At 36.6% G+C, this 13,350-nt stretch overlaps 1 protein-coding gene across 1 annotated transcript; it reads left to right on the forward strand.

Moving 5' to 3' along the window:
* The first annotated feature begins 7,056 nt into the window (after positions 1 to 7,056).
* On the forward strand, positions 7,057 to 9,627 carry LOC110450087 (mRNA decay activator protein ZFP36L2-A-like). Its single transcript, XM_021497344.1, has 2 exons — positions 7,057 to 7,207; positions 7,363 to 9,627. The coding sequence occupies exons 1-2, from the start codon at positions 7,109 to 7,111 to the stop codon at positions 8,545 to 8,547; spliced, it is 1,284 nt and encodes a 427-aa protein (XP_021353019.1). The 5' UTR covers positions 7,057 to 7,108; the 3' UTR covers positions 8,548 to 9,627.
* The last annotated feature ends 3,723 nt before the right edge of the window (positions 9,628 to 13,350 follow it).

Raw genomic sequence — 13,350 nt, forward strand, 5'->3', positions numbered from 1 at the left:
GGAGGAAAACAAATAACAATGGAGCGGGGTATTCTATTTTTCTGTAACACTATTTCAGAATTCTGGTCTATAGTACATAAAGTGAATATAAGGAAACTTGTAAAGAATTCATTGTGACTGCAAACTAAACACAACTCGTCTGTCTAGGTACCATAAATTGGGCAATATTATATAAGTCTCAGGTTAAAGGACAATGCTACTAAAATATGCTTAAACATTTTGCTTCGTGTCTATTAATGGAAAAATCATTAGGAGGGATTCTTCAAGCAGTTTTACAAACATGGGCCAAACGTCAAACATGGGCCAAACGTCAAACATTATTATTTTCTTCTTCGAATATCATTTTGAATTATAATTTATAAGTATTAGAAAAATATTTGAAACTAAATTAATGCAAATCCGCTCTTTTTCAACTTTGATATAAAAACATGCGAAATATTAATAATTTTCTTAATTTCTTTGAAACATCAAAAACATCAATATTTCACAATTTTGTACTAAAATGTTCATGAACACCACAAATAAGGCTTTAATTATTACAGAACCTGTAAATAACACGTCGGTAAAACTTCTCTGTTGAATTTGAACAAGTTTTGCTCTTTGATTAACATTTATCGATCTGTTGGGCTGAGAACGCGATAGCTAAATAACAATTCCACTGTTATGCTGGCTGTTACATAGTCGTGCAAATATTGTCTTTTGTCAAAATAATAACCTTATAGCCACATCACACATCAATATTTATGCCAACAGAATTATTTGTGTTGTGTTATTTGGAAATATGTGTTGTGTTATTTGGAATCTAACGGCACCGACAAGTATCGTGCGTGCACGATGTCACGTGTTAGATGACGTAAATAATCTATCTGAAGCACCACCTTGTTAGATGTTACGTAGGATCAAAGACTGTCGTTGTCACCTCTAACGCCGAAACGTGTTATTTACATAACGACTCCTCTAACAGAACTACTCGCACTCGGGCACACAGAACTCACCAGGGCCGCTTTTTCGATTAGCGTACTGTTGGTATATCCCAAAGGTCAATAGCAGCCCTTTTGGGCCAATTAACGCCTTAATTAGCCATCAATACCTTCTAGTCCTCAGACCAATAAAAAGGACACATGAACTCACGCAGATTAAACGGGCTAACACTCCGGCCCCCTTGGGCGAGTTATTGTATGATTTTGGTAGTTTGGCCTCACACCTTTGGCGGGCCCTATAGAACCTCTAAGTCCCTAATTGGCCTCTAGGGTTCCCAATGAACACCTATGTAGTACACATATTGTTGCGGTGCGCTTGTAACTTTTGTGCAGTTCTTCACGGCGTGGTACAAACTGCTATATTAGCTATTTACCAACAATGCGTGGTTTGTGCAGAAAAACAAATAAAGCTTATGTTTGTTGCATGGCTTGCTAGTTTGATGTGTAAATTCGTTTATTGTTGATACAGCGATTTACACTCTTGATACCAAAACCCTGTTTTGTGTCCCGTTTGATGTTGAATCATCACTCCATTATTAGAATTTGGTCATTTTGTCGTCATCTCGTTACAGATCGTTACATTGCAAAACTGCTTATACGATGATTGAATTTATGAATTCAACAATGCAATTATTCATATTATTTGGTTTCATGAAAATGAATAAATTCGGGAAGGGGATAAGAAAATAGTTTAAATGATTAATCTAGTAGAACCCTCAAAAATACAAACCATATTTTCTTTTCTTATTCATTTATCTTCCCCAAAAATAACGCTTGCATCCTACAAAGAAACATTTTAGGTCAATAGTTTATCCAGCACAATATTGTAGACTTGGTTTAAACGATTCACAGATAATTTAGGTTCCTCCGCCATCAAATCTATAAAAGTAATAAAACTTTGGTTAATCATCACCATAAAATGTTTTTTTATACGATTCAAAATATAACCGATAGTTTCATCACTCGATAAATTATCCAAATCGAGGACGTCACCTCGATCAGAACGTACATAATTCACAATAAAGATCTTGGAAAACAACTGTAATTATTATAAAAATTTGGAGAAATTGAGTATTACACTGTAACAGCTAGCTCCTACAACCAAACCAATTATACGATAGTCTACTGGACATTGAAAACAAATCATCTCCTATTGCTGATTTTTTTTTGTTTTGTTTAACAGATCGAAACATATATGGCACAATTGTATCGATATTGCTTATCTTCTATCATTGAGATTATTATTTACATTTTGTCAATATATTACATAAATGAAATTTTGTTATGACTATAAACTTGTTTTTATAAAAAAAAAAATCGATCATAATTTGTTTGGTGTTTATTTAGGAAAAAATTTAAGTTATTGTTTTTTCACGAAGACTTCGATTTCTTCTACCGTCGGAACGTTCCGTCACCGTTATTTTTATAAACACACATCTTGCCGGGAAACACCATTGATGGATATCACTATTACGCAATCTAATTATAATTTACACGTGAAACAGACTTTTCATGTGAGCTAGGCTTTCATGACGTCATGGTTATTTATAACACGAACACTGACGCGCACAATTGAACGTAGAGTTAAGAATTAACAAAATAAGAGTGATTTTCTGTAAATATTTGAATGAATTTAATGTGTTGTATGCAAAGCCAAAGTTAATCACACTTTGGGAGATAGAGCTATAAGAGTTACCTCCCTTGGTCCATGACTGTCGCTTATCTGTAGGTGTCACATATGTATACTGATTGTAATCGACGTTTTACTCTTATGAATGATAAAACAGTATCAGTTATGATATACATGTATGATTCATAAACAGATGATGATTCACCCTTCATCAACAGGTGTTCGCTTCTGTTCTGAGTAGAAGCTAGTCGTGTGATGCTTGAACTGATTACCTGTCTAACATGTGATTCTCCACAATCTGATAGAATATATACATGTCAACAAAATTTGAGGAAACAGTTCTATTTTAAAACCGAAATCTTCCCTGGCGAAAGATTATCAAAATATGTCTTTAAAAATTCAAACCTATTCACAACAACAGTAAGAAAACATCTCCTTGTCACATTCCCTCAGTGCTGATGTAGTGTTGCTTCAGATATCTGTCGAGACGGAAAGGAGGAAATGACACCTTGTTCCCTCACTGCTTTTCACCCTCTCGTACTCTCAACTAATCCTGTTTTAAATTTAAACTCTCGAGTCAGAAAACCTATTTAACACAACACCGCAGGGCAACAGCACGACAGCTGGCTTATTTTCTCCTGTTCTTATCAGCATCACGAATGACCTTTCTCATGACCTTCAGACGATTATTTCAGGCAAAAAAGTCGTTTCTAATTTTACCTTGCAACTGATACTGTGAATTTGTCCTTTTTTATCCCTTACATTCCGCCAGAGAAATAGTAGATCGGGGAATACACACAATGGGCACGGCTTACATTCCCCGACACGATAACAATATCTAGGGGTACTCGTGTGACGTGTAACTCCACCTATACCATATATTAGTGGTATTGTTCAAGATAAATCTGTTTTGTGTTTTAAATGTATACGTTACATAACAAATGAGTCACTCTCGGAGGATAACTCTCATATTTCACAAGCTTTTAAAAAGACAGAAAAAGAACGTCCCGTGAAATTGTGTATGTACTTGTGTGTGGCGAGGATCTGTGTCAATATTCACTGATCATTATTTATGAATTAATCACGCATGTCATCGCTGACACCAAATTCTACACATATTTATAGGAGCAGACGAGCGACACACTTACAATATCATCATTTAGCTGTGGGTGAATTACGCGGAAAATAATAATAAATTCGAGGATTGACAGGTGCGATGATCATAGCAACGATGGACGGAACGAGGCGACGATGTCATGTAACTCATCAATCTAAGGACTGACACATTCTGGGTCAGTTAGTAAGAATCCCCGGAGGTGTCCTGCTCGTTTTTTCTCAATCAGAGTTAGTATATGATATATTTATTCCGCAATACTGTATCAATTACCAGGCTGACACACGCATGGGGATGGATTTAATTGATATGCATGTTTGAAATCGACACCCTATGTATTATTTCCCAATACACTGGCACTGATGACGTAGTACGTTAATATTCACATGGTCTCTGTGATATTGACTATAATGCATATGCAATATATATATCGTTGTGAATTCTTAATTAGAATTATCGTCCAATGAGGCATATTAAGTTTTTACTCGACACGAAACTGTCTTGGTTGAGTGACCTTTTTTGTGAAGGTAAATACACGGTGACTACCGTTGATAAAACGTCGTTTTAGAATGTATGTGTTGCAATTAGCAACAGCTACGGGTAGTTACTAGAAATCCCGGATTAAGTCCTATCTAACGGATTTTATCAGTTGATCCCAACAATGTTTGATTAAAGTTGGTTTAACGTAAGAACGCCTTCATTGTTCCGGAGCTTAAAACCCGGGGGTAGTCAGGATTATCCCCGCGTATGGCCGGTCAGGGGGTGGAACAGATGATACTATGGGGTATGACAAGTGAATATATACCTTACCTGTCACGTTTTGTTGGTAATTAATTCTAAATAACGTAGGAGATACCACCTACTGTATACAAGCCAATTACCTATCTAATACCAGTCAGTATCAAAAAGCGTCTTTCAGACATGACAGGGTTTTTTTACCTGCCACCACAGGTGTGCCAGCGTCCATGTATAGCTATTCAAACTATTACACTGGTCACCTGTATTTGTATTATGCGACCTGATGGGGTGTCTGTTACAAAGTACCTGTCATACATCGTAGATATAAGTGATGTCATATAATGTACAGCGTTAGATAAGGGTCGATAAACATGGCACTTTTACCTACCTTAATATTATCAGCTAATTACGAAACTAATACCGTGTTCGTTTCATGTACATGCCAATCAATTTCAAAATTAAAATGTATGTCTCATAAATCTTGGGGCTGTTCTAAATTACTAAGAAAACGAAATAGCTGTCACTTTTATTTATTATGATTGTCAAAATTGAGACGAATATCTCAATATAGACATCACCTGAAAACCATTGTTGAGCATTTATTAATTAGAATGAAAATTGATCAACACAGTGCATTGTCTCGTTTGTGATTATAAAATCTGATAAAGCTGGTAAAAACTCCACCATCAAAACATAAACCTGTCTCTCAGACCTGAGTGAGGTATTGCTGTAATAACATAGTAGATTGCAATATATACAACGCACTGACAGGTGAAAACCCTAGTATACCTAGTACGGCTAGGTAAGGAAGTCATGTATGGTATACTAGACAAATGTATGTAAATAAGAAATGGTAAGTAAATATACTCGTGAACTTCGACTGGTTTTAATTGATTTGATTAAAGATGTCCTAAATTTGTTTTATATACGACATATGTACGCTCCTGTCATAATAAAATTTACTCATGCTATTAATGCGTTTGGGAAACCCATACTAATTGTAATATTGTACCTAGTACGACACATTGTACTCATACAAACACAACTATCAATCACGTATATATCTCAGCCCTGCCTGTTATTGTTTTCCGCAAAAATTACCATTTATCCGACATCTTTCTAATAATAAATTGGAAATCCCCGGTAAGTTTCGTTAACGTCCCCCGCCTGCTGTTTACCTTTTGTCTTACTCATCCTTGTGACCTACATACGCTGTATCACCTGTCGACTCCAATCAATAGTAAACAACTGAAATGGAGCGGTTGTTAAATCGAACCGACATAGTATTTATTCGTGTCAACAAATTATGCGAAATTTACACTTCATCATATGTAAAATTATATCATAATTACTGTTATAATTAGTATATTAAGAGAGTAAATATTGAAATCAGGACAAATTATAACTTCAGTGCCCCATTATAAGCAATTAATACATTTCTGGTGTTAATTGGCCGAGTTCTTGCCTTAAGTTTCAGATCAATTTCGCACCTTTACGAGCAGGTGAGATAATGATCTATTTCCTGTAAATAAGATAATTTGTTATAACTGAACAATTAGAGATGAATTAAATATGTAATTCATGTAAACAATATAAATAAACATGATAAAGTAAAAATAATGCATTTCAGCATGAAAATAATAAAACAGAAATGATAACTGGTGTAGTTATCTGTAAACAAACCTATTTAATGTGATCTTCATAGGTCGTTTATGTCAACAGAGACTAAATCACGCCACTGTAGTACAGACTTTGAACGTCGTAAGTTGATAACAGTTTATTACAGACACGTTACTGACCACAACGTCTATGACATGGTATCAAACCTGTAACTTGTAAATTATCACCGACATCTCACCTAGTTGTCTTATTAGGAATTATCAAATTTAAGAATAACATAACTCTTGCTCTATATTTATTTAATGTATATTCTAACCACATGGCAACTGACGCTTTGGCGCCAAATAACACCAAAACCGCGGGAAACTTATCATGTGATTTACATTTACGTCGCGGTTGTTAAAATAAGGCAAAAAAATCAATACACAGCTCTGCCTTCCTCTCGACAATCTTAGCGTCTCTAAAAACGTTTCACAATACAACGGAAGCAAAGGATTGGAAGCTTGTGATGTTTCGCTACAGTAAACAGGTCTCATTGTATACGTCTCCGAAACATAGCCACCCCCACGACGATAGCAAAATGATGTCATCAAGTGTCGAACTGTTCAAGGTCCCTTCACCATCCGTTCGTTTACAATGAGTTTAAGCTCCAAAAAGAAGAGAAAATATAACAAAAACAGCACCAAAATAATCCTGGACTTTGAAATAAACTTCTGAAAACACAATTTAGTTCAAATCGTCATAAAATTCCACAAATAAACGAAAATCTGTGAAGAAAATACGTATTCCAAATTTCTTGTTTCGGTCACATCATACTATCACACATTCCGTTGGTTGAAATAGATTTCTATACAAACAGCCAATCAGGATCGTCGTAGTGAAACACCAGCTGATTGACATTAGACCCCGCCCACTTTCACAGCGCCTCGTGGCTTTCGGCCCCGCCTCCTGGCTTATAAATATCTGTACGGGGCCAACGGTGGTTAACAGAATCTAGTTAGCTATCGGGATCTACACACGTTTTTAATGTTCGTCCACGATACAAACAGTATTAGTGACAATATTCCAGCCATGTCTACGGCTCTTGTATCTGCATTTTATGATGTGAGGGAAGTTCTGTATCAGGTAAGTCGAGTTGTTGTTTGAAAATCACTGTTTTTTAAAACTGGTGTGTTCGTGCCGCGTAGTCGTACGCTCATGTTTTTCTCGATCTGTACCATGTGCTTTCGTACACTTGTTGTTGTCATTTACTTATACGTATGTTTTCATTTTACTTACAGAACAGGAAAAATGACCAGTTGAAAACACACTGTGTCATGGAGAGGAGAGCTACAATTGGTGCCTCTACAAACTTGACACAGAACAGAAATTTGTCGACCGGAGCTTTCATCCCTCTGAGTAAACCTCAGAGCATCCCTGTCACAGGACACCCAACCACACTGATCTCAAACCTGAACAGGGACACTACCCAAGTCAGGGAGCATAGAAAATTGGATAGGAGTATGAGTGAACCAGTCGGTGATAGAAACCTAAACAACCTCAACAGAAACAGAGTGCAGCAACAACTACAACCCCAGGAACAGCCCCCAAACATTAATTCCAGTCGTTACAAGACAGAATTATGTCGCCCATTCGAGGAAAGTGGACATTGTAAATACGGTGACAAGTGTCAATTCGCACATGGTGGCTTGGAGCTTCGTACTTTATCTCGTCACCCAAAGTACAAAACGGAATTATGTCGTACGTACCACACAATTGGATTTTGTCCTTATGGACCACGGTGTCATTTCATTCACAACGAGGAGGAAAGGAAACTTGCATTGGCTATGGAAGCCCAACAGCAACAACAACAAAACGCCGCAGCATCGCAAGCCATGGTGAGTCGCCATTCTCCTACCCCTTCTGTGCCTTCACCTCAGCTCAAGAGACCTTCTACTATCAATTTCAATTCTAGTTTTAATGGTAGTATGGGATCTACTGATTCCATTTCGACCCCGTCCAGTGCTAGCGAAAGTCCGAGCCTTAGTCCTACGTTGTTTACAGAGGAACTTTTACATGGACTCCAACATGTGTCGACCCACCATTCTAGTGCCTCTAGCAGTACCTCCAGTAGCCCTGTATTCAACTATTCATCTTCGCCAGAGTTCAACTATCCATCTCTCTTGACCCCTCTGAATGTTCAAACACAGGGGAGTACGGACATGAACATGCTACAGCAACAGTTCAACGCAATTTTGAACATTAGCCAGAATCAACAGAACAATAACCAGTGTGTGTTCACAGAAATGGACTCGTTTGTGGCTCCCCCCTCCCCCCCAGATAGTATCTCGGGGGACAGTGTGGGCAGTGCCAGCAGCCTTAGTAGCAATGCCTCCAGTGGATTTACGAACACGTGTGGTACTGTCCTTGACATTAGCAAGTCTCTCCGTCTTCCGATCTTCAACAGGTTATCGCAAGATGACTAAACTTTGTGTTGCCTTATGTGTTGGATAACATTCAAGTGTCAAAATTTGAATATATGGAGTTTTATTTTCTAAGCTGAATTAACTTGAAATCTCATCATTTTTATGTGCTTATAATTTTCAAATTCCAAGGAGGACATAGCCTTGTTAAAAATGTGTTTGTTGAAACAAATTCAAATATGATTGTTGCAGTGTTTGTTTAATTGTAAACAAGAAAATGTTTTGGTTTCAAGTTCAGGGTGCTGAAAAAATAATGTTGCAAGAGAGTGTGACCCGATGACTGGATGATTGAGAGAGTTCGAAAGTATTACTTTTTGTAATTTTATACAAATTTATTTATGTACGTGGTGTAAATTTATTAATATAAAAGTTCCATTCCTTTGTGAAAGTATTTATTTTGTAAAATCGAGAGCAGGAGGGCCAATAATATTGTCGTCACCTGTTGGGTGACCATCATATTGAGGCATTGATTTTATAAATTGCATCGAGAAAGTTGCCTGGTGACTTTCTATACTTGGGACCCAAAATACAGAGCAAAAAGTATTTGCAATGTATAATTCCATTTCTTGTTCATTTTATTCGAAATTTTGAGTATAGACTAGAGCGCAAGTTATAAATTACTGTTTACCGAGTGCCTTATTAAATTATTATTTTATTGACAACAGACTAAGCAGGTCGGACATTTTGTGCTACAAATAATAAATAATATACAGGCATATTTTCCATCTATAAAAATCCATTACTTTTGACATAGCAATTTCATTGATAATAATACCAATTTATTTAATTTTTGTATCGAGTTATTTATTGCAACTAAATCTATGCATTTGATTGTCACAAAAGTTGTGTATGTTGAGAGAGACCCCTTTTACAAGATAAGAGGTGGCTGCGAGAGAAATGTTATATTTTGTTTATATTTCGTTAAATTATGAAAAGACATCACCAAAGACATGGTTTACTATGTAATTCACATTTTCAACTTTCATGGAATCCATAATGTATAATATTCATCATTTTGTATTTATGGCAATTGCCCAAAATTGTTTGAATGCAAATTAAATTTTCAATGCTTTATAAAAAAAATGTTTTCTTCCCTTTTGCTTTGAGACCTATGGGTGGCCTGAAAACCCAGGAAATTATACTTATGTTTTTTCTTAGCTTGAAGTATCTTGAACTTAAAATCTAACTGATTTCACAAATGCCCTTCACATTAATTTTTTACCTGCATTAAGGCAGGTGTGCAAGTGCAATGTACTTTTTGAGTCTGTGAATAATGAAGGCGAAACAATGTGCTGATCAGGTTTTGAGTTTTAAGACGACAAGATACTTAAAGTTGAGAAATGTTTGCAGGTGTTCCGAATGGTAATTGACGGAAGACCAGGTAAAATGATGCTACCTGTTGACTAAATATTACATACTGGACAGTTTCCAAGACTTTAATTCACCTACATGCTGAACAAAGTGACCGAGAAGATGGGTGTACAAACCAATATATGTCGTTGAACATTTCAGATTGTCAAACAATACTTTTAAAATTTAAAAAAAAAATCATAATTATACACTACAACTATCTGTAAATAGTGGTCTGGTCCAATTTCTATTTAAAAAGTTCGTTGGAAATGTATATTTGAATAAGATCTGTTTGGTCAGAAATATTTGAATAGCTTGGTTTGTACACTATCTAACCGACCCTTCAAGGTGAAGGTCGTACCAGATAACATTTCAAATGCTCCACACGTTTAGACTATGCGAGATGCACATTAATTGATAAAGCCTACGATACCAGAGCGATTGAAGAGGTCCATGGGTATTTCCTACAAGTATGACTAATTGACTAAATTAGTCTGATGAAGAAATCCATTTCAGCTAGGGCTTATGCGGTCGCACTGTCACGAACGCCTCGCCGATCTTACCTGTGCACGGACCTCGCCACTGGATGACAGGGAGCACTCGATCGATACACGTGCTCGGTTACTTGATCTCTTTGTCCCGTCCACGTCTCTTGGTAGTGGTTATGCATGAGTACCGGCAATACTTCAGACTCGTAAAATATGGAAATGTGTTAGATTTAAATTCGAAAAGTAACGTGACCGAATATATTAGAGTTATACACGCTTACCACGATAGATAAAGGAACATTTCGTCAAGAGACGTACGGAATAATAGATAGTTTTAAATACTTCATTCTAATTTTATTGTATTCTGATTTATCTACTTAATTGCATTGCTGGACCGTTAACAATATTTAATTGTACTGACAATAACAACCGTAGCCACAATACCAGATATTCCCATGCCTTCCTGAACATTACCGTACATAGTGGTACATTGTTGGCATTAAGTCGGTGGCCACATGCTGCTGATGTGCCAGCGATGACGTACCAACTCAACATTGTAGTCTGACAGTTGTGGTACACCGTGAGAAAATGCCTATTTCTATAAAATTACTTATCTTATTGTAAACAGTACAATCCTCATCAATGAATATACCAAACATTCGGATCTAATAATAAGTAATCGTTTTTTTTTATCCTTAAAACTGTCGTTAGAAATAGGTAGGTGATGTTCAGACTTCGTAACACGTTACTAGGTATACCTCACAACTTGTACTTTGTTATAATTATCGCCATTAACCAATTCTGAAGAGTGTCGCAGCATTTCAATTCAATAATGTTATTGCTCATTTATAGTTGCATAGTAACTTGAGGGCAAATAGCAAAACAAGGAAAAGAAACGGCAATTGTGAACAATATATTCAAACTCCCATGTAAATACAGTGAATAACAGGATATTTCTACTGCAAATCGAGCTATAAAAAGAGTTCGCCGAAAACCGATTCTATTTTTAAGTTTGTTTAGGAAACTGTGTAAAAGAAACAAGAAACTGTGTAAAAGAAACAATAGAAGACATGGACCCATACATTTACACAGAGGATCCACAGAACGTTCATTCGGAGGAATTACAATTTGGGATATTGGTGACATGAAATAAGGTGTACTCCCTCTATACCACTAAACACGGTATTTTATACCACCTGTATACATTTATCAATATTATACAGGACTAAGTGTAAATGGTTCCCAATAGCCCCCAAATACATCGTAATTTCCTTAAAATGATTTCGATATTAACCCGATAAAGATCCTTGTTAAACAGGCGCCCTGGTTTGAATCTCACGTCTTTATCTGTTCAAGTACTAAACTTCCGTTTACTATAAACTAACAGGAGAATTACAAAAGTGATGTAATATTACCCTATTACCAGAGGACGTGGGTGTTATAGGTACAGATGTACCGGGACACCAGTGTAAATTGAGAGGTCCCATATCAGAATCTGTCCTGTTCCAGTGGTTAATTGAGTCGCCCAAACAGCGACTATGTTAATCATTATAAACAAAGTAATATAGTTGTGATAGTTTTGATAATCGGTACATGTGGTATATTGAATGTGTTGAGGTATATAGCTGTGTACTTTAAATTCATGAGTGTTCTGTTTATTTACTTATTTATAAAACATTCTCTAACAAGTTCAATATTTAAATTAAATAAACGTTTGAACTTCATTGCGTTGTCTCGTCCAAAATCTACCAATATGTAGTAAACATATGACGTATTGACCTTGTTTACATAGAACACTATTATCACAAGAAACCCATTAATCTGTTCGACGTCACGAACAGGTGCTCTCAACGACGAAATTTCAATGGGCGAAGGGAGACTACTCCGTACACACACACACGTAGTGACGGCTGTGCTGCAGACAGTGAGCAAGGCATAGATTATATAGAGAGAGATATACAAAGTTATTTTTCTGTGTGATTTTAAGTGAAAACATGGAAAAAGTCTAGCTGATGTTTACAATACGATTTTTTGCCCTTGACGAAACAATCAGTCAAATACGGTGTCAATATAAATACAGGTGGAATGTTTTATCAGAATTTTAGGACTATAGGACATCCCGATAAGATTATGGAGAGGATTCCTCACGTCCTACCCAACAACATCCTCAAACATGTTACTGGCTGACAAATGGAAACTCTACGATAGATGACCGGAAAAGCTCGATATGAGCCCTTTCGTTCTGAAACTTAAAAGGATAAACACTACTTAATCAAACTGCGACACAAAATACGCACACTGCCTTTTTACACGACCAAGAAATAATTAATTACGCCGCGTTCACTCGTCAAAACAGTGCTGACAAATAGTTTTCAAATTAAAATATTAAAAGACACTGTTTCTCAGTGAATGTAAACAGTTTGAACAAAAAACACAAGATAGGAAAAATGGATACAAAACAACTCATATACTAGTGTCCAATACTGGCTTTTCTTGACGTTTCAAATCGGACGAGATGAAATTATGTTAATGTCTCATCACTGTCCTACATTTCTCAACATCTTTCTTCTCGCGACCGACCGGCCCTTTCTTCTCGCGACCGTCCCTTTCTTCTCGCGACCGACCGGCCCTTTGGCGGCATACCGTGATTTCTTACCTTGTCCTCTATCTGACCTTGACCTTCGATCAGACACCGGTAATTTTGTTTTTAAAGCATTTATTTAGATCAGCATACGTTTTACATACACAAAACATAACACGTCAGTGTATTTCTGTAGCATACGTATGGTGGTTACCTATGGGTAATTAGAGTTTGATGGAGTAGCAATTTATTGTACTTTTACCTATAAAAGCACCTGCGTTTTGTTTCATGAGTAAGAGCCGTGACGTAGGGGTGACATATGAGTTGTTGTGTTCCGACCATCCGTCTCTATGTATTATCTAAAAAAAAAAATGGGGGGGGGGGGGG

Source organism: Mizuhopecten yessoensis, unplaced genomic scaffold (genome assembly GCF_002113885.1).
Source record: "Mizuhopecten yessoensis strain PY_sf001 unplaced genomic scaffold, ASM211388v2 scaffold4977, whole genome shotgun sequence".
NCBI classification, from domain to species: domain Eukaryota; kingdom Metazoa; phylum Mollusca; class Bivalvia; order Pectinida; family Pectinidae; genus Mizuhopecten; species Mizuhopecten yessoensis.